Genomic DNA, 24851 nt, shown 5'->3' with positions numbered 1-24851 from the left:
CATTTTGGACCAGGAAACTGGAATTATCAAAATGGGGAGCACATGAGAGGTGTTGTGGATGTTCATAGGAAGGGACTGGATAAGGTTGAAACAGAATGGAGTCCAAGTATGAAGAACTCAGTTCAGTGGAAGAAGATCAGGCCCAAGCAATTTGTCTATGAGTGCAGTCCAGTTTGTGGATCTTGGGTGAGAGAAGTGGGAAATATGGGGCTGGGGCATTATCAGGTCATAAGCTGTGAAGGGGAAATCGCCTGAGGTGATGAGATCAGTAATGGTGTTGGAGGCAGAGGCCTGCTGTTTGTTAGAGGCATCATGATCCAGGGGAAGATATGAGGAGGTGTCCAAGATCTGCCGTCTAACCTTTACATGGCAGACGTCAGTGTGCCAGACCACAAGGGCATCACCATTATTTCCACTCAATGTATAAAACCAAGGAGAAACAGAATGATTTTACTTTGCCTTTTTCCATCAACTCCTAATTCCAGGTTATGTATCAGGAGGACAGCTGCGGCCAAGCCTCTGGATAAAAACGGTGAATGGATGATATTGGCATTATACAAATGATGTGCATAAAATCAAACAAAACATTAAAAGGAATTTTTATAAGTCGATTGTAATATTCTGACATCCCTTTAGGATACCAGTTGTGCATTCACTTATCTCCAATTTACTCCATGAAGAGGTTTAAGTGAAAAATATTATCATAAATGTTGAAGTGTGCAACCTCTAAAAAAAATTTGCCTCTGTTCAAAAATTATTCTATTTTTGAGATGTTTTGTGGTAAGATGGTTGCGGACTTGGACACAGCAACTTCTACGGAGTCAACCAAAGATGCAATTGTCTTTTAAAGTATGTTTTCTATTATCACAAGACTCTGCTGAACATTAAGAATTTAAAGTACTACGGGTCTATCCCATCAGCGAGTTGTTTGTTTGCAGAGAAGCTAAAGGAGTTGGATTTCATGCAGATTGTGATGCTGCCTGCTACAGAGAGGTATTGGTGCACGATGGAAGTGTGCAGACTAAGAGCAAGTAATTGTCTTAGTCTTAGTCACTTTTCTTGTGATCACAAGACCCTGTTGGGCATTGGTGGTGTGGAATGCTGCAAGTCCAATTCAGTGGTTTATTGGCGAATGACATGGGAGCTGCGTGGTCTCAGTTGTAGCAAGGTCTAGACCTCAAGCCATGGTGTCCCCTGTTTACAGCCACCCAGGGTGAGACTTTAGAGTGGGGCGCTCCACCGAAATGCTGGAGGTGTGTGGTGCAGCGTCCATGCTGGAATCAGTGCTGCCACCCCAGTGTTTGCTTGGCAGAAGACAAGGTATATTGTGTTAAACTGTAGACTGCTGCACTGTTCATGGATTCAGGGACATGGGTATCTATATATATTTTGTGTGACTGTGTTTACTGCTATTTTATATGTGCTTGCTATCTTATATGTGCTGTGTGTGTGACTGTTGGTTTTGTGTTTTACACCTTGGCCCCGGAATAATGCTGTTTCATTTGGCTGTATTTGTGTATGGTTGAATAACAATTAATCATGAACTTGAACTTGAGAATCATTGATTGCTGAAACACACTACTGCTCTTTACCTTAAATATAACTAGTAGATTAATTTTCATCTCTAGGATTCTTCAAGGCATCATTACATTTAAGACACTAAAGAAAGTTGTTCTAATTCTATACAACATCCTGTGCTTCGAGATTGACCTAGAGTCCAGAACTCAATTATTTGTCTTTTTTCTGTGGCCCGTATTTTGCGCAATTAGCAAGTGCACTGTTCATTAGCCTTGACAAACGTTCTACAACCCTCAACAAATTTTCTAGTTAATAGAGTTAAAGAACAAACTGATTTTCTTTGCTTTTTCATTCCAAAGCACTTTGCTTCACTTTAATTCCCAGAAGAACACATGCTCATGAAACAACATATAGGTTGCTGGAAATCTGGGGAACAAAACTGAAGATACTGGAAATATTCAGCAATCCAGGCAGCATTTACGGGGAGAGAAACAGAGTTAATGTTTTCAGTCTGTGAACTATCATTATAAAATTTGCTTTGCTATTTCTTCAGCCAAACTTTACAACTGTCTTTTAATATTCTTTACATTTGTTTAAAGATCTTTCTGGATTTCTACATTTTTATGTTACAGCATTTCATGTTACATTTGTGGTATTATAATATAGCATTAGTTAAGCTTAGCTCCCTCCTTAATGGAACAAGGCAGATATTATTTAGCCACTCAGATATAATTTTTGAAACTGGGTGTGATTGGATTTATAGTTCTTGTTATGAAATATTGTCTCCTACCTGTCAGGTGGAATAATGTTCAATGTTTCTAATTGAAAATTATGCCACTTCAGAAGTGACACATGCAGCCTCTTTATTCCATGAATTCTTCATTGGGCTTTAATTCTTTAGTTGTAGCATTCTGTTCACCTTCAACTGTGCAACCAGATGAAAACAAAACTGATCTGCATATTACAATATCCAGAAAGATAGGAAATTATTCAAAATGACTAGAATTTGTTTATATTCTTCAGGAGGAGGTAGCTGTCAGAATGAGGATTCTTGGAAAAATATATATAATTAGAGACAATATTCTGAGCAACGTTGACAACTATGAAAGTGAAATGTCAACATAATGCGTTACATTTTGTAACATTCTGGTTTAGGACACACTGTAGATATTATCATGTTTCTCAAGATGAAAATTAACTAAATGATTTCACTTATAACGTGTAGCTTTTAATACAGTTATTAAATCTGTCCTCAACATCCGCAATATACTGAGGTTGCAGTGTATTTAGTTTTAAATTTACAATAAGATAACAAATAGTTTTGTGTTGATATGTTCATCCATTTGAAGAATGCACATTCTACATTGGAACATTCTGAAAAAGAGTGAATTGTTTCTACAAATATTCTATAAATAAAAGTTAATGCATGGTAAGGAAAATTTGTGGTAATTTTCTGTAAGGCATTTAACTATAATTATGTTCACAAATGGCATTTATTTCTGTAGTTTGTACCTTGAAAACAATGTTTGATTACAGTAACATTTTGAACTGATATGGTTTATAATATTTTCTCTCTTTTTTGTTACAGCAAGTCCTCATGCAACAGCCTCAACTCTACATTTTCCAACATCTCCCATCATCCAGCAGCCAGGTCCTTATTTCTCACACACTGCCATCCGCTATCATCCACACCCTAGTCAGGAGAGCCTGAAGGAATTTGTTCAACTTGTCTGCCCTGACACCAGCCAGCAGTCAGGACAGGTGGGGTTCCTAAATGTAAGACCACTTTTTACTTTTCATGTCGATAGACAGACATATTGATAGAAAGTTCGAGCTTGATGCACTAAACAATCTGCATGTTGATATCATATGTCCCTTTTAGTTATGGCTGCTGAGGTCTCAAGTTATAAATCACTAAATGCTGTAAGCTCTGAAACAACAAAAGTAAGTTTGCGCCTTTCCCTAAATAAGCTTCCCAAGATACTGATGTTAAATCATTTTCTTATATTGTGTGTATTTGAATTTTGTTTAACCTGTGATATTTACTCCCCCCATAGCATTTATTCAGCATGAGTGTTACCTTATGATGGTGCAGTTAACAATCAAAAATAACCTATCAGTTACGTATATAAATGCTGCAGCTTTAATCTCATATCGTCATGTCAAAGATCTCAATCTTTGTAGTGTTTCATAGTAGTTCATTCATGACCAGGAGAAGCAATTCAATGAATCAGGTATGATCATATATGTGATGAAGCAGATAACAAAGCCCTGCAGTTTCTGAAATGGAAGAACAGGATCAATATTCCTGACCCCAGTGAGAATACTGAAGTAATTAGATATCATATTTTATCTCTTGAAATCATTTTATTTGAACTCACTGTGACCGTATTGGCAGGCCACATAGTAGTTGTGACCAGATAAGGAATCTTTCTCCTTTGCTGTATAGCAGAGTAATAGGAGGTATTCAGCAGTGAATTCCGAATGGCCTTTTAGCTCTTCCTCCTATAGCCAACTCCAGCATTGCTGAGAGTAAGATATAAATACCTTCATTCATAGGTTTAGAGTAGCATTTGCTGACATGCAGCCAGGGCTGGAGACAGAAGACTCCCAAAAAACATATTAATGATAATATATTAAAGTCCTGCAATGCTATTACTTCACAAAGCTCCTCTATTGCATGTCTCAAAGGAATATGATGCCACATGTGTGTCAGAGAGAGAAAGCATTTGCATTGAGCTTCCACACTGACACTTTATTTGCCAGTTAGTTTTTAAGTTCATCTTTCTCCGTTTTTCAGACAGAAGGAAAAGCCAGATGTGTTAATGCATTTGTTCTACTATGCCACGCAGGCCACTTTATTGAGGCCAGACATACAGTACATAGCCAGCTACGATATCAGATGTCAGATTCAACAACATTTGCAGCAACCTGAAGCCACAGAAATATCACATTTTTTGTTGGATTACGTAAAATTGAAAATTCAGATGCCAGGAAGGAGCAGTAACATGGGAGGGCATTTAGATTAGCATCACCATGCAATAGCCAGCTAATGGATGAACCAATTTACAGCCAGCAGAGGGGTTAGAGTTATATGGGTAATTTATTCATAGAGTCATAGAAAAGTTCAGCACAGAAACAGGCCCTTCAGCCTGTCTAACCCATGCTGAACCATTTATACTGCCTACTCCCATCGACGTGCACCAAGGTCATAACCCTCCAAATCCCTACCATCTATATACCTATCCAAACTCATCTTAAACATTTGCATCAAGCCCACATGCATCACTTGTACTGGCAGCTCATTCCACACTCTCAGAATCATCTGACTGAAGAAGCTTCCCTTCATGTTCCCCTTAAATTTTTCACCCTTAACCCATGACCTCTGGTTGTAGTCCCACCCAACCTCAATGGAAAAAGCTTGCTTGCATTTACTTTATCTATACCACTCCTAATTCTGTATCCCTTTATCAAATCTCCTCTCAATCTTCTATGTTCCAAAGAATAAAGTCCTAACCTATTCAACCTTTCCTTATAACTCAGATTCACCAGACCCAACAACGTCCTTGTAAATTTTCTCTTTCAAACTTATTTTCATCTTTCCTGTAGGTAGGTGACCAAAACTGCACACAATACTCTAAATTAGGCCTCATCAATGTCTTTACAACTTCAACATGGCATCCCATCTCCTGTACTCAATACTTTAATTTATGAAGGTCAATATGCCAAAAGCACTCGTTACGATCCTATCTATCTGTGACTCCACTTCAATGAATTATGGACCTATATTGGTCATTGTGTAACAAAGGAAAAAATGTGAAGCTTGGGCTACCAATGAGAAGGAAGTAGCGGTAGTGAGGGAAGAAGAAGAAGAATGATCTTGGCATCTAGTTGGTGGTTTGAAACAGGAAATGTAAATGGTGTGAATTGGAATTAAAACTTGTGACAGTGTTAATCATGTGTTGAACTGGTGAGCTCTTTTATGACTTATTGCTCATAAATGTTTAATATTCTCATTGGTCTACCTTGATTTGCTCTTTCCTATCTTTCCTTTACCAGTATTTCTTAATGGAACTACTTTCTCACAATTTAATAGTGATGCTGAGAGGGTGGGGTAGTGTGGCTGGGCTGGAGGCTAACTACGCAGTAGGTAATGGATCAACATGACCTATCAGTTGATCTACTGAGATTTTGCAAACATTGACTGAGGACTGGGCATGGTGTAAAGGCATCATTCAAGATCAGTTGAGAGTAAAGAAACACTGAATAGTGGAGTCTGACTAAGAAACATTCATCGTATGGTAAAGTTGTATTCTTTTTGGGGAATATTTTTTGTTCATTCATGTGATATAGAGGTTGTTGGAAATTCTGATATATTTCTTTTTCCTAATTGCCCCTGAACTGTGAAGCTCTTAAAGAATTGTTGTGGACTCTAAATTGAGCCAACAGTGGTGATGATGGCAGGCTTCCTTCAATGAGGAAACCTTCAAGCACTTTTGTAAATCTCTTGAATTTTTACCACAATCCAATGGCTTCATGGTTTCCACTGCTGAAATGAGCATTCAAACATACAGTTGAGATCTACTTTGTAAGATGAACTTGAATTTCCCAACTGGCATTTTTGATATTGATCACAGGTCAGTCTTCAGATTAATGATCCAGATTTTCGGCTATTCTCGAATGATTTAACTTCAGCTGTACCTTTAAGATCTAGTAAGTGTTTTGAGCACCTACATGTTGCCAAACAAAGGTACTCATAAATTTGCAGATGATCCCACTGTTGTTGGAAAAATTTGAGATGGCAACAAGGAGGCATGCAAGTGTGAGTTGAGTAATAACCTCGCACTCAAGATGAGCAAGACCATGGATTTGCTAGTGGACTCTTGCAAATTTCTGTAGATATACAGTGGAGTGCATTCTGACTAGTTAATAAGGGGGTATAAGAATAAGGGGTAGGCCATTTAGAACAGAGATGCGGAAAAACCTTTTCACCCAGAGAGTGGTGGATATGTGGAGTGCTCTGCCCCAGAAGGCAGTGGAGGCCAAGTCTCTGGATGCATTCAAGAGAGAGTTAGATAGAACTCTTATAGATAGCGGGGTCAAGGGATATGGGGAGAGGGCAGGAACGGGGTACTGATTGTGTATGATCAGTCATGATCACAGGGAATGGCGGTGCTGGCTAGAAGGGCCAAATGGCCTACTCCTGCACCTACTGTCTATTGTCTATTGGTTGCATCCCAGTCTGTTATGGAGACTCCAATGCACAGGATTGCAAGAAGCTACTGACTTAGCCTTCCTCCATCAGAGGCACAGCCCTCCCCAAATGTGGAGGATATCTTCAAGAATCAGTACCTCAGGAAGGTGGCATCCATCATTAATGACCTTTACCATCCTTTACATAACTTCTTCTCATTACTACAATCAGAGAGGTGGTGCAGGAATCGGAAGACCCACACTCAACCAATCAGGAACAGCTTCTTCTCCTCTGTTATCAGATTTCTGAATGGTCTAATAACCCATGAACGTTGCCTCATGTAATCTATAGTAATTTTTCATCTTTGCACAGTGCTGTTGCCACGAAGCAACAAATTCTACATTATATAAGACAGTGATAATAAACCTGATTCTGATTCTGAGTTTACGGAGCTGAATGAATTTCTGCCACTGAGGTTGCTCTTACATCCCATTTCTCAGTAAGTAGTCTTGTATAGCACTCACTTGTATGCCGTCTGTTTAGGACGAAGTTACATACCAGTACTTGCCTTTAGCAGCAATATCTGTGAGACATGATGGGCCAAAGGTATTGGAGCAAACTCTGACTACCTTGTCAGTTATTTTACAGTTTTGGCTATGTGCTGGATCAGCTTTGCATGTGAAACTTTATCCAAGTTATTTATTAGATTGAAAATGCAAGCAAATTCACATGTATTTAACTATCACTTTGATATTGATTATAAATTGGAGGAGAGTAATCCATAAATTTGAGAAATGCATGCTTTTTCAATCCATAAATTTAAAATTGAAACTGCTGTTATGCCATATGAATCTGTGCTATTTTTCACATTGCGAGCAAGTATCAATTACAGCCTTAATAGTTGCATATAATTTAGTGGCTAATTATGTATTTTGGTAGTTATGGCTAAAAGACCAAAATTTGAAAAATATGTTTGCGAAAATTTCTGGAGGTAATTTTGAGATTTTATTTTCACTTGATTGGGAAAAATACAAATATCACAATGCTAGAGAGAAGCTGTTTTACAGGCATTTGTAAGATCCTTCACAAATGACACTGATGCTTCACTCCCCGGTGAGCTCAATACCTTTTATGCACAATTTGAAAGAGGGAATATAAACTAAACCTGTCGAATCCCTACAGCATCTGCTGACCATGTGATATGTGTCTCAGAGTCCAAAGCCAGAACATCTTTCAGGAGGGTTAACCCTCGCAAGGCATCAGGTCCCAATGGCCTACCTGTCAGGGCACTGAAATCCCGTGCAAAACAACTGGCTGGAGTGTCAAGGACGTCTTCACTTCTCACTGCTGCAGTCATTGGTTTAAACCTGCTTCAAAAGGCATCTATCATACTGGTGCCCAAGAAGAACAGGGTGATCTGCCTCAATAACCATCAGAATTAGATTTATTGTCACTGATATATATGCTGTGAAATTCGTTGTTTTGCAACGGCAGAACAGTGTAATATATAAAAATTACTATTAATTACAAAAAGTATACATAGAAATAAATAGAGAGCAAAATAGTGAGGTAGTAATAACGTTTATGGATTTTTCCCAAAATCTGATGGTGGTGGAGATGAAACTTTTCCTAAGCATTGAGTGTGCATCTTCAGGCTCCTGTACCTCATCCCTGATGGTAGTAATATGTAGAGACCATGTCCTGGATGGTGAGCGTCCTACAAGATGGATGGCGCCGTCTTCAGACATCACATTTTGAAGCTGTCATCAGTGGTAGGAAGGCTAGTACCCATGATGGAGCTGGCTGAACCTACATCCTTCTGCAACTTTTCCAAACCTGTGCATTGGCTCCTCTGTACCAAGCAGTGATGCAACCAGTCAGAATACTTTCCACAGTACATCAGCAGAAAATTGCCAAAGCCTTTGGTGACAGACCAAAACTCCTCAAACTCTTAATGAAATATAGCTGTTAAAGAACGTAGAACAGTACAGCACAGGCCCTTCAACCCATGATGTGCTAACCTTTTAACCTCCTCTAAAGTCAATCTAATCCCACCATCCTACACAGCCCTCTGTTTTTCATTCAATTCACATGCATATCTAAGAATCTCTGAAATCTTCCTAATATATCTGCCTCTACAACCAACCTGGCAGTTTGTTCCATTGTTCTATGCAGCTGCAACTCTATGCGAAGAAGAACTACCTTTGATGTCTTCCTATACTTTCCTCCAATTACCTTAAAATTCTACCCTTTTCTGCCCTGGGAAATAGTCCTTAGCTGTTCACTGTATCTACATCTCTTATCATTGTGTAATTGTCGCCTCTCATTGTCCCCTCTTATTCTCCTTCACTCCAGAAAGAATAGCCCTAGTTTGTTTAATCTATCTTCATAAAACATGCACTTTAATTCAGGTAGCATCCTGGTCAATCTCCTCTGAAACCTCTTTAAAGCTTCCACATCCTTCCTACAACCCTTGGGCACCACAGTAGCGTAGTCGTCTGTGGGACGCTATTACAGCTTGGAACATTCCAGAGTTTGGAGTTCAGTTCCAACGCCATCTGTAAAGAGTCTGTACATCCTCCAACATGGAATGCATGTGTTTCCTCCCACAGTTCAAGGATTACCAGGGTAGGTTAATTGGTCATTGTAAATTGTCCCATGATTAGATTTGAATTCATCGAGTTTGTCGGGGGTTGCTGGAGTGCCATGCCTCGAAGGGCAGGAAGGACCTACTCCGCACTGTATCGCTAACAAAGGAAATAATGTGGTGACCAGAACACAATGTTCCAAGGATGGTTTAACCAGGGTTTTATGAAGCTGCATCATTACTTCACGGTTCTTGAATGCAATTCCTCAACTAATGAAGGCCTACACACCTTACACCTTTAAAAAAAATTATCAACCCTTCCCCCTTCTCCTTAACCCCTCCCCCCTAACATATCCCTATAGAAAAAAAAGAGACGAAAAAAGAAAGAAAGAAAGAATGCCTGGATATCGGAAGATTCCCCACATGCTCCACGGAGTTCATAATAGCTTTAATATGTATATTTATTTCTTTCCCCAGATAGCCAATAATTTTATCTTTGGAGCACCTATATATTTAATCCTATTTTTTGTAAATAAGGGCACCAAATTTTCAGAAATATTTCATATTTATCTCTTAAATTATAAGTAATTTTTTCAAGTGGAATACGGCTAAAAATTTCATTCTTCCAACGATCTATACTTAAGTATGAATCCGATTTCCAAGTAACTGCAATAGCCTTTTTGGCTACTGCCAAAGCAATTTTTATGAATTCTTTCTGATATTTATTCAATTTGGATTTCAATTTTATCCCTTCAATATCGCCAAGTAAAAATAATGTTGGATTATGTGGTTGTATTCCAATAATTTGTTCCAGTAAAACTCTTAAATTTGTCCAAAAAGGTTGAATTTTAAAACAAGACCAAGTAGAGTGCAAAAAAGTACCAATTTCTTGATTACATCGAAAACATTGATCAGATAAATTTGAGTTTAATCTCTTTATTTTTTGTGGTGTAATATATATTTGATGTAAAAAGTTATATTGTACTAATCTTAGTTGAACATTTATTGTATTTGTCATACTATCAAGACATAATCTTGACCAACTTGTTTCATCAATTTTAATATTCAAATCAACCTTACACCTTCTTAACCACACTGTCAACTTGCGTAATAACTATACACATTACTCTGAGATGCCTCTTTTGCTCCACACCTCCAAGAGTCCTGCCAATAACTCTGTATTCTGCCTTTGTTTATCCTTTTGAAATTATAATAATTGTCTTCTGAACTCTGGTTGATATTCCATTGATCCAGTTATAGTTATAATTCGAAGGAAATGCTGAATATTCCAACACGAAAATGAATCTTGGGGTTGTATATGGAATAGAATTAGACCATTTGACCCATTGAGTGTGTTGTGCCATTTCATCATGGCTGATTTAATTTCTCTCTCAGCCTTATTCTCCTGCCTTCCCCCCATACCCCTTCATGCCCTGACTAATCAAGAATATATCAGCCTCTGCCTTAAATATACATTAAGACTTGGCCTCCACAGATGCCTGTGGCAAAGAATTACACAGATTCACCACTCTTTGGCTAAAGAAATTCCTCCTCATTGCCATTCTAAAAAGGGATGTTATTTTCAGTCCTTACTCTCTGTGCTCTTCTGATGAGTAATTCAAGGATTCAGTTGCAGGGGGAGTGCTATGACCTGGTAACACTCAGATCTACTGCGATGAAGTGCTTTAAGAGGTTGGTCATGGCTAGAATTAACTCCTGCCTGAGCAAGGACCTGGACCTACTGCAATTTGCCACCCGCCACAACAAGTCCACATCAGGTGCAATCTCACTGGCTTTATACTTGAAATTGGACCACCTGGACAACAGCAATACCTCCGATAGGCTGCTGTTTATCATTTATAGCTCAGTGTTCAACATTCGCATTCCCTCAGAGCTGATCAGCAAGCTTCAAAACCTGAACATGTATACCTTCCTCTGCAACTGGACCCTTGGTTCCTTAACTTCTGGACCTTCTCATTGAGAAACAACAGTCAATGCAGATTGGAAATAGCACCTTCTCCTTGCTGACAATTAACAAGGATGCATGATTAGCCCACCGCTCTGCTCTCTCTACACTCACGATTGTGTGGCTGTCTGGCTCAGTTGTCATCTGTAAAATATGCCGATGACACAACTGTTGTTGGCAAAAATCTTAGATGGTGATGAGGAGGTGTATTGGGTTTGATGGTGTCACAACAGCAACTTGCACTCTGCATCAACAAGAGCAAGGAATTGATTGTGGACTTCTCAAGGGAAAGTTGGAGAAGCATGCAACAGTCCTTATTGAGGCTGTCATCATTGGAAAGGGTGAGCAGCATGAAGTTCCTGAGTGTCAACACCTCGGCGGATCTGTCCTGGGCACAACATGTTGATACAATCATGAAAAATGTATACCAGCTGCTGCACTCCATTAGGAGTTTGGAGAGATTTAGAATAAGACCATAAGACATAGGAGTTGTATTAGGCTATTTGTCCCATTGAGTCTGTACTGCATGGCTGATTTATCTTCCCTCTCAAAAGCATTCTCATGCCTTCTCCCCATAACCTTTGATGCCCATATTACTCAAGAACCTATCAACCTCTGCATTAAATATATCCAAGATCTTGGCCTCCACAGAATTCCAATTAATCTAACAGATTTAACATCCTCTGGCTGTCTTCTGAAGCTGTGCCCTGTGGTCCTAGGCTGTCTCACTATCCAGATGTTTCAATGTTCATGAGATCCATCCGCAACCCTAGTCTTCTAAACTCCAATGAGGACATGCCAAGAGCCATCAAATACTTCTCATACATTAAGCTTTCCATTTCCAGGATGATTATTGTAAACCTCTTCTGGGTCCTCTGTAATCCCAGCACATTTTTTCTTAAATATGAGACCCAAAACTACTCACAATACTCTAAATATGTTCTGACAACCCCTTATAAGCCTGAATGTTACATCTTGCTTTAATATTCTAGTCCACTTGAAGTGAATGCTAACGTTGCACTAGGGCTCCAAAATCCATTTGCTCCTCCGATTTCTGAATTCACTCCTTATTTAGAAAATAGTCTATGCCTTTATGCCTTTTACCAAGATGCATGACCATGCATCTCCCCACTCGGTATTACATCTGCCACATCTTTGTCCATTCTCCTAATTTGTATAAGTCCTTCTGTAGACTCCCTGCTTCCTCAACACTACCTGTCCCTCTACTCATCTTTGTGTTATTCACAAGCTTGGCTGCAAAGCCATCAATTCCATCATCCCGATCATTAGCATTAAACGTAAAAAGTAGCAGACCCAACACCAACCACTACAGAACACCACTAGCAACTGCCAGCAAACTAGAAAAGGCCACCTGTATTCTCTCTCCTTGCTTTGTGCTAGTCAGCCAATTTTCTATCCATGCTGGTATCTTTCCCATAATCCCATGGGCTCCCATATTGTTTAGAAGCCTCATGTGTGACACCTTGTCAAAGGTTTTCTTAAAATTCAAGTAAACAACATCCAACATCCTTTACTTCCTCAGAGAATTCCAATAGATTTGACAAGATTTTCCATTAAGGAAACAATGACTTCAGCCTATTTTGCCATGTGTCTGTAGCTGTCCCTTTATCCTTATTAACTACATCTTCCCAACCACTGAAGTCAGGCAAATTGGCCTAGAATATCCTATCGTTTGCCTTGCTCCCTTCTGAAAGAATGGAGTGACATTTGACACATATATCACCAAAGACTGACAAATTTCCATAGATGAACCATGGAGTACTCTGAATGGTTCCATCACAGCCTGTATAGAGGTTTCGATGCATAGGTTAGAAAAAAGCTGCAGAGTTGTAGACTTATCCGGCTCCATCATGGAAACTATTCTTCCCACCATCAAGGACGTGTTCAAAATCCAGTACCTCAAAAAGGCAGCATCCATCATTAAGGACACACACCATCCAAAACATGCCCTCTACTATTTTCTACTATCAGGGAGCAGGTACAGGAGCCTGAAGACACACATTCAACAATTTAAAAACAGCTTCTTCCTCTCAGACATCAGATTTCTGAACGGCCTATGAACCCATAAATAATATTTCTTTTTGCACTATTTATTTATTTTTGAAATATTTCTTATTGTAACTTAGAGTAATTTTTGTGTATTTCACTGTGCCTCAAAACAACAGATTTCACAACATTTTGGAGTTGATAGTAAGCCTGATTCTGATTCTGAAGCTATTGAAATTATCTATGAGAAAAGGAGAGATTTAATAGTCATAATATCTGACTAAGCTAGTTGTAAGTTTAAGAAGCCATGAAACTGATGGATAGGGAAGTATCTACAGACATTTTCCAAATGTTCTTCCAAAAAGAATCAGCATAAGTGATTATTAGCAAAAACTGAGAGTCAATCAAATTTATAGTTATCATTTAACATGGTTGGCAAAAACGGAATGTGTAAAAAAGGGAAGGGACTACACAGTCACAAATAGAGGGTTGAAGATCTGAAGTTGTAGGACAAGTCATATGAAGGGGAATAACATATACAAATATAGCAAATGGCAAATCAGAAAAAAGGGTTATCATGCCATCAGCAAAAAGACAAAGCTAAATAATATAACACATATCTATTGATTATGCTTGTTGTAACTTGAATCTATTTGTGATCAAGCTTTTTCAACAGGATAGTAATCTTCAATCACGACATTGAAATAGAGGATTTTGACCCAATCAGTAGTGTTCCATCAGTACAACTGCGAGATCTGTCCTGTTCAACCAATCTGCATTGAGAGTCCACAAAAGGGACACCTCTATATAAGCTTACAGTTTGGTCTAACCTGGATAAAAGTAAAAGTTTTCTGGTGCAGTTGGTCTTACACTTTAACTGAGTAACTCTGTTGATCTAATTGTGTTCAGATGGGAAAGACTTGACAGATTTCTGCTCAGTCTTTCCCATTTAAATAGTAAATAGACTTGTGACTTTTGTGGATAAACTTCCCAAATCTCTATGAAACGATTTTCACTACTGTCTCTGCATAGTGCATATGTTTCTATATTAGCCTAAATTTTAAAATGATTAGAATTCCTCTAGTCTCTCATCACCTCTCTGTACATAGCTTTGTTTCTCAGTCATAGTTTTCAGGAAAAATCTCATTTGGGAATATTCCATCTTTTGAGATTTTAAGGTCAGTGAGTAAGAGTTATTCTTTTGAACAAAGATAATAATCTCTGCAGTAAACTTGCACTGCATCTGGCTAAAGAAAACATTTAAATAATCTATCAATTACTTAGCGTCAGAGCACCTAAAGTAACAAAGCATCTTTTGTACTGTGGGCTTCTAACTGACAATTTTTGATTCAATTTATAGCAGGTGTATAAAATATATTACACTCAAGGCATTATTTTATGTAATCATGCTTTCAGACATACCAGACAACACGTAGTGGATACTGTCTGCAGTGAGTTAGAAGATACCTACTTATCCAGACATCAAATCAATATACCAACATTCATGTCTGAGGATTCATTTGCTCAGATCATCTGAAAACTCATGAATTATATAATAGTAAAAGTGCAGATTCAATATTTTAAAACTCATTCAGTTGGCTTGAGCTCCCCCAGTTGTGTGTGTAAAAAAAAAACAATCTTCACAAAGGTGTTCATGATGTAGATTTGCTGATTGACTGTGAATTAAATAGTATCGGTAAGGGCAGATCTCCTACAGTATCCTGTTTACTCCATGTTAGCTTAAAAATTTCAACAGTAATATTAGGATAGATTTTTTTTAAACTATAAAACATTTCCAGGCCCAGCAAAGAGGAAATGCAGGAAGAACTCAGCAGGTCAAGCAGCATCTATGGAAAGCAATAAAGAGTCAACATTTCTGGCTGAAACATCTCAGCCTGAAGCATAAACTCTTTATTCCCCTCCATAGATGCTGCTTGACCTGCTGAGTTCCTCCAGCATTTGTGTGTGTTACTCTGGATTTCCAGCACTTAAAGAATCTCTTGTGTTTGTAAACATGAAATGGGCCACATCTCTCCCTAGAATTTCTGTTGTTTTATCCACTTGGCATCCCTAGCCTCACTAAAGACTTAAAGAAGTTCTACAGATGTACCGTGGAGAGCATTCTAACTAGTTCCACTGTCATCAGATATGACGAGCCATTGGACAGAATTGGAAAAACTGCAGAAGGTTGTAAATTTGGCCATTTCCATCACAGATACAAGTCTTCCCACCATCACAGACATCTTCAGAAGGCTATGCAATAATAACCCCTACTAGATATATATTTCTTACTGTAATTTATAGTATATTGCATTGTACTGCTGCCGTAAAACAACAAATTACATGAAATATGCTTCTGATAATAAACTTGATTCTGATCATACTTTTATGTAAAGCCAATCAAAGTGCAAAGTAAATTTATTATCAAAATACATTATATGTCCCCAGAAACAACCCTGAAATTCATTTTTTGCAGGCATACTCAATAAATCCAAGAACCATAACAGAATTAATGAAAGACAGCGCTCAACAGGGCAGACAAAAACCCCAATGTGCAAAAGATAACAAACTGCACAAATACAAAATAGACAATAATAGCAATAAATAAATAAATAAGCAATAAGTATCAGGGACATGAGATGCAGAGTCCTTGAAAGTGAGTCCATAGGTTGTGGGAACAGTTCAGTGATGGGGCAAGTGAAGCTGAATAAAGTTATCCCCCACTGGTTCAAGAGCCAGATGCTTAGGGGTATAACTGATTCTGAACCTGGTGGTGTGAGTCCTGAGGCTCCTGTACCACCATCTTGCAGAAGCGAGAAGAAAGCATGACCTGGGTAGTGGGGATTCCTGATGATCCCTGTGACAGCGCTCCTTGTAGATGTGTTCAATGGTGGGGAAGGCTTTACCCGTGATGGATGAGGCCATATCCACTACTTATTGTAGGATTTTCTATTCAAGGGCAGTGGTGTTTTCATACCAGGCTGTGATGCAACCAGTCAATATACCCTGCACCACACATTTTTAGAAGTTTGTCATTCAATATCTTCATAAACTTCTAAGGAAGTAGAGGCCCTGCTGTACTCACTTCATAATTGCACTTACATGCAGGGCCTAGGACAGGTCCTGTGAAATAATAACCCCAAGGCATTTAAAGCTACTGACCCTCTGCAGCTTTGACCCCCCAATGTGGACTGGCTCATAGACCTCTGGCTTCCTCTTCCTGAAGTCAAAGACCAGCTCCTCGCTCTTGCTGACATTGAGTACGAGGTTGTTGTTGAGATACCACTCAGCCAGACTTCAATTTCCCTCCTGATTTGTCACCACCTTTGATTCGGCCTACGATAATGATGTCATCAGCAAATTTAAAAATGGTATTGGAGCTGTGCATAGCCAGACAGTCATAACTTTGAAGGGTGTGGAGCAACAGGCTAAGCATACACTCTTGAGATGCACCTGTGCTGATGGAGATTGTGCAGGAGATGCTATTGCCAATCTGGACTTACTAGGGTCTGCAAGTGAGAAAATGAAGATCCAATTGGACAAGGAGGTATTGAAGCCAAAATCTTGAAACTTATTGATTAGTTTTTTTTGGGGGGGGGGGAAGTGATGGAAAGCGGGGGAAGCATTGAATGCCAAGCTGTAGTTGATAAGGGTTAGAGTTAGGATCCTTGAAGCTTATTTGGAATTTCCTCAGGTGTTGAGCAATTTGAAAGTACTTTGAGGCATAACTAAAGTATATGTGAGAATATTAGGATTTCTTCTCCCCTAGTAACCTATGTGTGTTGCCCAACAAAATCCTGTCAGGATCACAACTAGATCAAGTGCACTCGGTTTTACATCAGCATGCATTGCCAATCTTGTATCCAGTGGAGGGCAGGAGAGGACAATTCGGCCCTAAGCTTTGACCATGTGCAAGATGATGCAGTCAGAAAATTGAATTTCTCACTCTAGACTTCATTGACTTGCCATCTGTTCCATATCCAATCCCAAGCCATTGCTTTTAGCACAAAATGCCAGGCACGCATCCAGCCGTAGTTTCCAGGTCATCATGGTATTACTAGACAATCTGTCACTGCATTGCTCTCAGGAATCAATACCAAGTGCAATCTTCAGGGGCAGCAGACATTTGTATTTGAAATAGCACACCCTAGGCTTATACAAAAGCTCGCACTGCCCTTGCTGAGTGAGAAAAATTGCGACAGGTTTACAAAGGCGGCATCCATTATTTATGTTGACATGGGAATCTATAATGGAACAAATTGATGCAAAGTTGTCACAGTATGATGCTAGGGCCTGAAGTTTTGTACTTGAGCAAAAGTTTGTGGATCACACTTGTGCAGTGTGCACCCACAATTCTTTGGAGTGAATAAAGCAATGTCACCCTACTCTTACCAAGTGTTCTACCCAGGAAGTTCCAGGCTGCCTTCACAATTACATTAAAGGCAGGGTATTGCTTGCTTGTACAAGTTTAATAATTGTTATAACAGTTTAAAGGTTCAAATGCAAAGCTGTGTTGATTGTAAAGCAACTTCTAGGGAGCAGCTGACCAGAGAACAACAGGCATTGCTGAAGTCATGCTTGAAGGATTAATAGAAAGGGAGGAACATCTCTGACATGGAAATGTGCTGAGTGCTCTGTAGCAGTGTGAATGAGGCCATCACTTCTTCCATTGCTAAGTCTACCACTCAGTTAAATGGAGCATTAATGTTAGAGGTTAAATGAATTTAACTGAGTCAAACCAGCTGAAGGGTTAAATGTATACCTTCCATTAATGCAAAGTGTACATGACAGTTGTTTTTATCTGATTCCAGCACTATCCATGAGAGCAGCAGAATGTTCTTCCTGCATCCAGGTCATCTGATGTTACTGTCTTCCTGCTCTGAACATGTTTACAGTCATTCACTGTACAGGGTCCTTGTTGTTTAATTCAATTATCTGTCATTTACAGCAACTGATCAGCACATTCTTAATAAATAAGATTTGGATAGTTAGGCATTACAGAATATCATTGCCATGATAATTAACTGGCTATATAGAGTATTTAATGTGGTTTAACATCACAATAATTGTTCATAAAATTCTGTACTTAATTTTGAAGTGAAGGCTACATTGCAACACAAGATGAACAACAATGCAACTTATGCTTACATTCTGAAATAATTTTTGTCAGATGCAAATTGGTCAGTGGGCAGCTTGTGTGCAGTAAGTGCCCTCCAGCACATGCAGATTGCATGGCCAGTTGTTCTGTTTGCCGGTGGTGGTGTTGCCGAGTAGCAGACAGCAAGAATCCAAGAATATTTCACTGGCTATAGTCAGGAATAGCTCCAGACTCATCCAGATGTACTTGTTAAGATTGCTGATGGTGTATTTTTGTAACTCTGGCCATCCCCTATATCTCATTATGTTAACGATCAGTTTGTGTGTTGGGAAATCCAGGAAGTCAAAGGGCCCAGAAGTTTGATTTGAGTCTCCAGCAGTCACGCTAATTCAGATTTCCAGAGACTGTGGGTGATTTAAACTGAAGGTGTTGCAAATAATGTTGAAGAAATATACATATTTATTTCTTGTTAGTTACAGATGCATTAGGAGGGGAAGAGAAATCTTTGTGATTTGTATAAATAGTGGCATACTGTAACGGAATATTTGGGTCATGTGATTGCAATCAATAATCATGCTGATTTTCAGGAATCCTGCCAGCCTTAGTTGCAGGTCTCTGTTAAAGTGTTGTTGAATGTTCAGAAAGGGAATGAGATATGATGATCACACAAACCATGTCGGAGACCTGCTTCACATATCTATTACACAATTGATCGTTGCAGTGTTCCTCGTGGCTGTTTGAAGTGATCTTGATATGTTTAAATTGGTGCAGTTATCAGTGCGTAAGTGTCTGCCTGCAAGCTCCCTTCACAGTATGATAATGCTTTTCATCATTGCTTCTTTGATGCAATAGATCTCATTCTTGTGCAAGTATATATGCACTTACCTGAGCATTCTGGTTTTGAGGTACAAGCAGATGTATGCCAGTACCCTGAAATGCAACATGACCTTCCCTGGCATGTTTCTTGTCCTTTTAAGAAAAGCAGAGATTCAATTGATTTCCCAGCACCACATCAGGAGTTAGGAGTTGCAAAAAGCTCTTCAAACTTCAGTTACAGCAAAGCTGAAATAAATGCAAAGAAGCTTTAATGATGAGTCACTATTCACAACCCTCCTGTTGTCTTGTTACATACAGTATTTTATTTAGAGTCATAGAAAATGAGCAGGCTGTTCAGCCCTAAAGAACCTATCAAAACTATCTTTTTTAAAAAGGCCTACCCAATTGGTCCCTTTCAAAAGTAAACCATTATGGAAGCTGGAAGTCTGATAAAAGGTCACTGACCTGAAACTTTAATTGTTTCTCTCTCCCTGTTGTCTAGCCTGCAAAGTATTTCTAGCTATCCTCTTTCGATTCTATTAGTCTATTCCAGTGTTTCCCAACAGCCCCCTAAAGAACTTTTGTACTTGCTTATGCCTCCCTAAAGCACCTTCATACTTTCCAAAGCCCCTCTGAGGCATAATATACTTTCTGGCATACCCATAGTGTAAGAACATGTCTACCATATGCTAACATGAGAAAAATGATTCTGCTTTAAATTTTCAATCACAAACAAGAGAAAATCTGTAGATGTTGGAAATACAAGCAACAAACACAAAATGCTGGAGGAACTCAGCAGGCCAGGCAGCATCTACGGAAAAGAGTACAGTAGATGTTTCAGGCCGAGAGACTTCAGCGGGACTGAAAAGTCCGGAGAGTCCTGCCGAAGGATTTTCGCCCAAAAAGTTAACTATATTCTTTCCCATAGGTGCTGCCTGGCTTGCTGAGATTTTAGAGCTTTTTGTGTGTGTTGCCTGCTTTAAATTTTTATTTGTCTTTAAGCCTAGCTTACACATTTACCTATGCTGTACAGCAGCGTCAATATCAATGTGATCCTTAAGCTTGATGGTTCATAGCAACAGTTGAAATATCTGGTTCAAGTTGTGACAATAAAAGTCCCCACACGTAACAATGTCCAAGCGGTTTCATTTTTTTGTGAGTATGTGGATCTCTGCTCTGAAGTCTCTTTCAACAAGGTAGGAGGATGGAAATGCAATGAAGAGCAAATTGGATCTTCTCCAAAGAGCAGTAAACTTCGTATGAAAGTATAGCCACATACCACAAAAGCTGACATTTTTGAAAAGCATTTTTGTTTCTTCATCATTCTGAATTTTGATAACTTCTTCTTGCAAACTCTCTTCCTGTGCTTCCACCTTGCAAAGAAATGGGTTAATTACCCAGTCCGGAATCTCCAGATCGTTCAGAATCGATTCTGAAAATCCTTCTTCAGTGACTGCAGGTGTGAGCAGTACTCTTGCAAATCACCATCAGTGAAAGTGAGTGCCATACTGTCTATGCAGGGAAACTGTGAAAACATTCTTCTTCCAATGTTTTGTTTATATATTTTCAATTTTCCAATATAAGAGGACATGGCACTTTTTGCCTGAATTAAACTGAAATTCTCACCCTGCAGTTTCATATTTAGAATGCTCTTTTTGTTATATAGACTGGTTAGGTATGCCATATCTCTACATTAGAAATTCAACCTTGTTTCCCAAGTTCTTGTCCACTTTGAACAAAAATTCACCATAGTATCAAAAAGATCAAAGAAATAATTTAAGCAGCAGCCTTTTGCTAGTCAATGCACTTCAGTGTAAGAAGCAAGCATTCATCATTATCTGCCATAACTGGTGAAATATTCTGCTATTTAATGGATGAGCTATAATTTTGTAGATAGAAATTATTACAAGATTCATGCTTGAAAAAAGTGACTGGCTGAGGTTTTTGGCTGCGAGATGTTGACGATGAATTACGCAATGGATTGCAAATAGACTCGGAAGTTATTTTTTCATAAATGCCACTAAACCAGCATGGCGGTCTGTCATATGTAGTGCTCCATCTGTTGAACAAGAAATCATGTTCCTAGTTGGAATAGTTTTGCACTCAATATACATTATGAGCTCATTGTAGATTGATTCTCCATTAATATTTGTTTTTATCTTTTTACAAAAGAGAATCTCTTCATAAACGCTTGATAAACCATACATATGCCATTAGCAATGACTCGTATTCTTGCACAGTTAACTCATCCAGTTGTATCCCAAATTTTGTTTTTTGTAGATCTGTGTATAGTTCATGCTCAATGTCTTCACTTATTTCAGCACTACAACGAGCTATAGAGTTATTACTCACAGGAATTGATTTTAACATACTGGTATCTATTTTGAGAACAGTGGTTAGCACTTCTGATACAGCAGGCATTATTAATCTTTCACCAATTGTATGAGATTTTCTACACTTTGCTGTCATTTTGGAAATGTTATAAGAAGCAATGAGACCACTATCAAGGTCATTTTTAACTTTCTTGGCAAAGGACACGAGTGTGCAATGTATTTTAAATGCTTCTTTCATCTTCTGTAACTGAGTAATACCATAAGTAGCCTTTACAGGTTGTCTTTTACGGAAGTGTTCCTGTAATCGTGATAGTTTCGTGGCTTCATTAGACAGTACAGTATTTGCAAATAAGATACATGGGGCATTGCTGACCTGATGGAAACAGAGTAAAACCATACTCCAGATATGTAACATTGTATTGACACATTTTTCTGTAGTTTTTGTTTCTTAACAGGATTAGAATTCAAGGCTTCACCACCTTCAGACTTATAGAGATCTACATATTTACAAAATATGTACCAAAATCTACAAAATGTACATATTTATAATAGGGCTAAATTGAAATAAAAAATTTAAACGAACTGTGAATGTCTATCAAAAGTTGATGATAGCAACAAGTTGACATGATCGGTTGGTCAGGTCTTGTGCCTCAAGTTAGGGTACCACCTACTGCCCCTCCCAGAATCTTGAACACCCTCCAACGACTTCTATTTCCCCAAGCCTCCTTAGGACACATAACTGCACCCCCCCACAGGGGGGGGGGGGGTGATACTGCCACCCCTTGGGAATCACTGGTCTATTCCTTCACTCTTTTCTTGTATTCCTGTATTTGTTGTCTTAAAAGCACTTTTCCAGTTTCATTTTCAAGAACACTGCTGAATCTATATCCTTAAGGCAGTCTGGTACTACTTTCCAAGTCCTTCCCAATGTAGCATTAAAAAGTTATCCTCATCTTGCCTGTGGCACAAACATTTCCCCCAGTCTTCGTCCTTTGGTTCTTCAGCTTCTTGAAACAACTTTACTTAATTTAGCTGAGCTTTTAAATGTATGTAAAATACCTCCTCTTAAACTGTCTTGCTGTTAGGAGAATATCTGCTGCTTCTCCATTGTATAATGTATCAACCTTGAAAACTTTCTGCTCCATCTATAGGTTCCTGAAACTTAAGGGTCCATCTTAAAGTGAGGCACCAAAATTTGATATTATGGAAGAAAGATTTCTATTAAAAGGATTAGTAATGTTTACAGGCAACGAAAGTGGTGGCTTGGCAGTCAGCAGTAGTGCTGCTGCCTGAAGCTTCTATTAATTCTGTACTGATTTTTGATGCTGTGTATGGAATTTGCATATTCACCCTCTGACTCTGCAGTTTTCCCTGCACACATCCCAAAGTCAGTTGCTGAATTAATTAACCACTGTAAATTGTTCCTCATGTGTGTGACTGGTGGGTAGAGTTATGGGCATTTGAAAGAAAATGTATCAGGGAAATACCTGGAGGAATGGAATTGATGGGACTGGTCTGAGATCCAGCATAGTCTGTGTGCCAACTGACCTCATCCTATGTTGTAAGGAAATATAATATTCTTAGTATATTAGTAGTTTATCCTTAGTGATTAGTTGACCACCTTGCTAGAATACAACTTTTACTTCAACACTAAAGCTGATGGCATGAATTGGATGAAACTGACTGGAATTTGGGCTGTTATGTTTCAGTATCGTAATGCAAAGAGGGAAAACTGCCTATGATTAAGACAAACTTGGATAGATCTTTGCATGGTAGGGGTATTAACGGTTATGGTAAAAGGCAGGTAGGTGGAGATGAGTCCATGGCCAGACCAGCCATGATCTTATTGAATGGCAGAGCAGGCTCGATGGGCCGGATGGCCTACTCCTGCTCCTTCTTAGGTTCTTATGTGGTAAATCCAAGTTAAGCAGGAAATGCTAGAAATGTCAATAAGTCAAGCAGTGTCTGTGAAGCAAGAAACAGTATTAATATTTCAGGTTGATTATTCTATTTTGTTAGATCGCCTTGTTGGACAAGAAATGACATAAATTCAACAGTAATTGAAAAGCAAAATACACAGACCTGAGAATTAATTCACCAATATTTCCAGCATATTCCACTTTTATTTACATTATTATGAAGTGTTTTTCTTCCCTCTCTTCATTAGAATCCTATTTTATAAATCTCCAAACTTTTTTTGCTCAAAGCGTAGTTTTCAACTTTCATTATAGGTTTAACTTTTCAGAATGTAAAGGTTATTGGCTTTTGTTTAATATTGAATAACACACGAATTGTGTTCAATTCACGATGAACATTTGTCTTGATGAATTAACTTAGACAGAAATGGCCAGGATTCTACAAGAGTTCCAATAGAAGTAGATAGTGTAATGTAACTCACCTCACAATAATGGGATAAGCATTGTCAGTTTGCTGGTAACAACCATGGAGTAGGAAGAACTATGTGTTGTATACAAACAGGAGGGCAAACTATCAAGAGATCCATCTATTGCAGTAGATGTAGGTACTTTGATCACACAAAGAACAATATACAATGAGGCTGAGATTCAAAGGAGAAGTTCTGATTTTTAGGGTACTTATTGCTTCATGTTTTCTCTCAGGGTTAGTCATTCATTTATTATTACATAATGTCACCACTGCTATGTTTTGTTTGAGGTAACACCGCAGGATAGCATCCCTATCCATTGTAGCAAATAAGTTTTAACTGATGTTTTGGTTTGTTCCAGGTTGACCTACATCATTATCAGCAGGAACTACTTCTTGTAGCTTGAGAGGGAGCCCTGTTTGCAATGGCTCATTCTCCTAGATTACAGAGCATTATTGATTGTCACCTTCTGTGTATTGCCAACAATCCTTTGGCATACTTTCAAGAATTATTACCTGAGAAACATGTAAACAGAGTACATTATCAGCACAAGCCAAATAACGCACAGATAAAACATTTGAGATTTGAAGTTTCTCTCTTCTGATACAGTTTTGAATAATGATAGTCAGTGGATGAATGGGCTGAGTCTCCTCTTTCACTGATGATCATTTTGACACAGTGCCACATAATATTGCCATTGTTATTTGTAAAGGAACTAATTAAGAAGCAGTTCAGTGGTCAATAAGTTAATATGCTTTAGGAGATCTTTCATTGTAGAAAAGGAGAAATGCTTGAGTGTCTCATTGTTTCATTCATTCTGAGGTCTCTGCATTAAGTAGGCACTTTCATATATTCTTTTGCCCAGATTTATATCTTCTGAAATCTTACTAGAGTTACTGTATTTTTCATTGTATGCACTGCTTATGTCAGGTGTATTATTCTCTTGGTT

The 24851-nt window shown here is 38.6% G+C and overlaps 1 protein-coding gene across 10 annotated transcripts in view; it reads left to right on the top strand.

Moving 5' to 3' along the window:
* nfia (nuclear factor I/A) overlaps positions 1–24851 on the top strand; it is a 775862-nt gene that overhangs the window by 690126 nt on the left and 60885 nt on the right. For 8 of the 10 annotated variants that reach the window (XM_073063061.1, XM_073063065.1, XM_073063059.1 and 5 more), the window contains one exon: positions 3107–3294. In XM_073063061.1, the coding sequence (XP_072919162.1) occupies positions 3107–3294 (188 nt within the window). The remainder of the gene's footprint in view (positions 1–3106; positions 3295–24851) is intronic. The other 2 variants (XM_073063060.1, XM_073063068.1) reach the window with 1 other exon arrangement.

The sequence above is a fragment of the Hemitrygon akajei genome, chromosome 12, assembly GCF_048418815.1.
Source record: "Hemitrygon akajei chromosome 12, sHemAka1.3, whole genome shotgun sequence".
Lineage (NCBI taxonomy): Eukaryota > Metazoa > Chordata > Chondrichthyes > Myliobatiformes > Dasyatidae > Hemitrygon > Hemitrygon akajei.
This window is presented reverse-complemented; position numbering and strand designations above follow the sequence as displayed.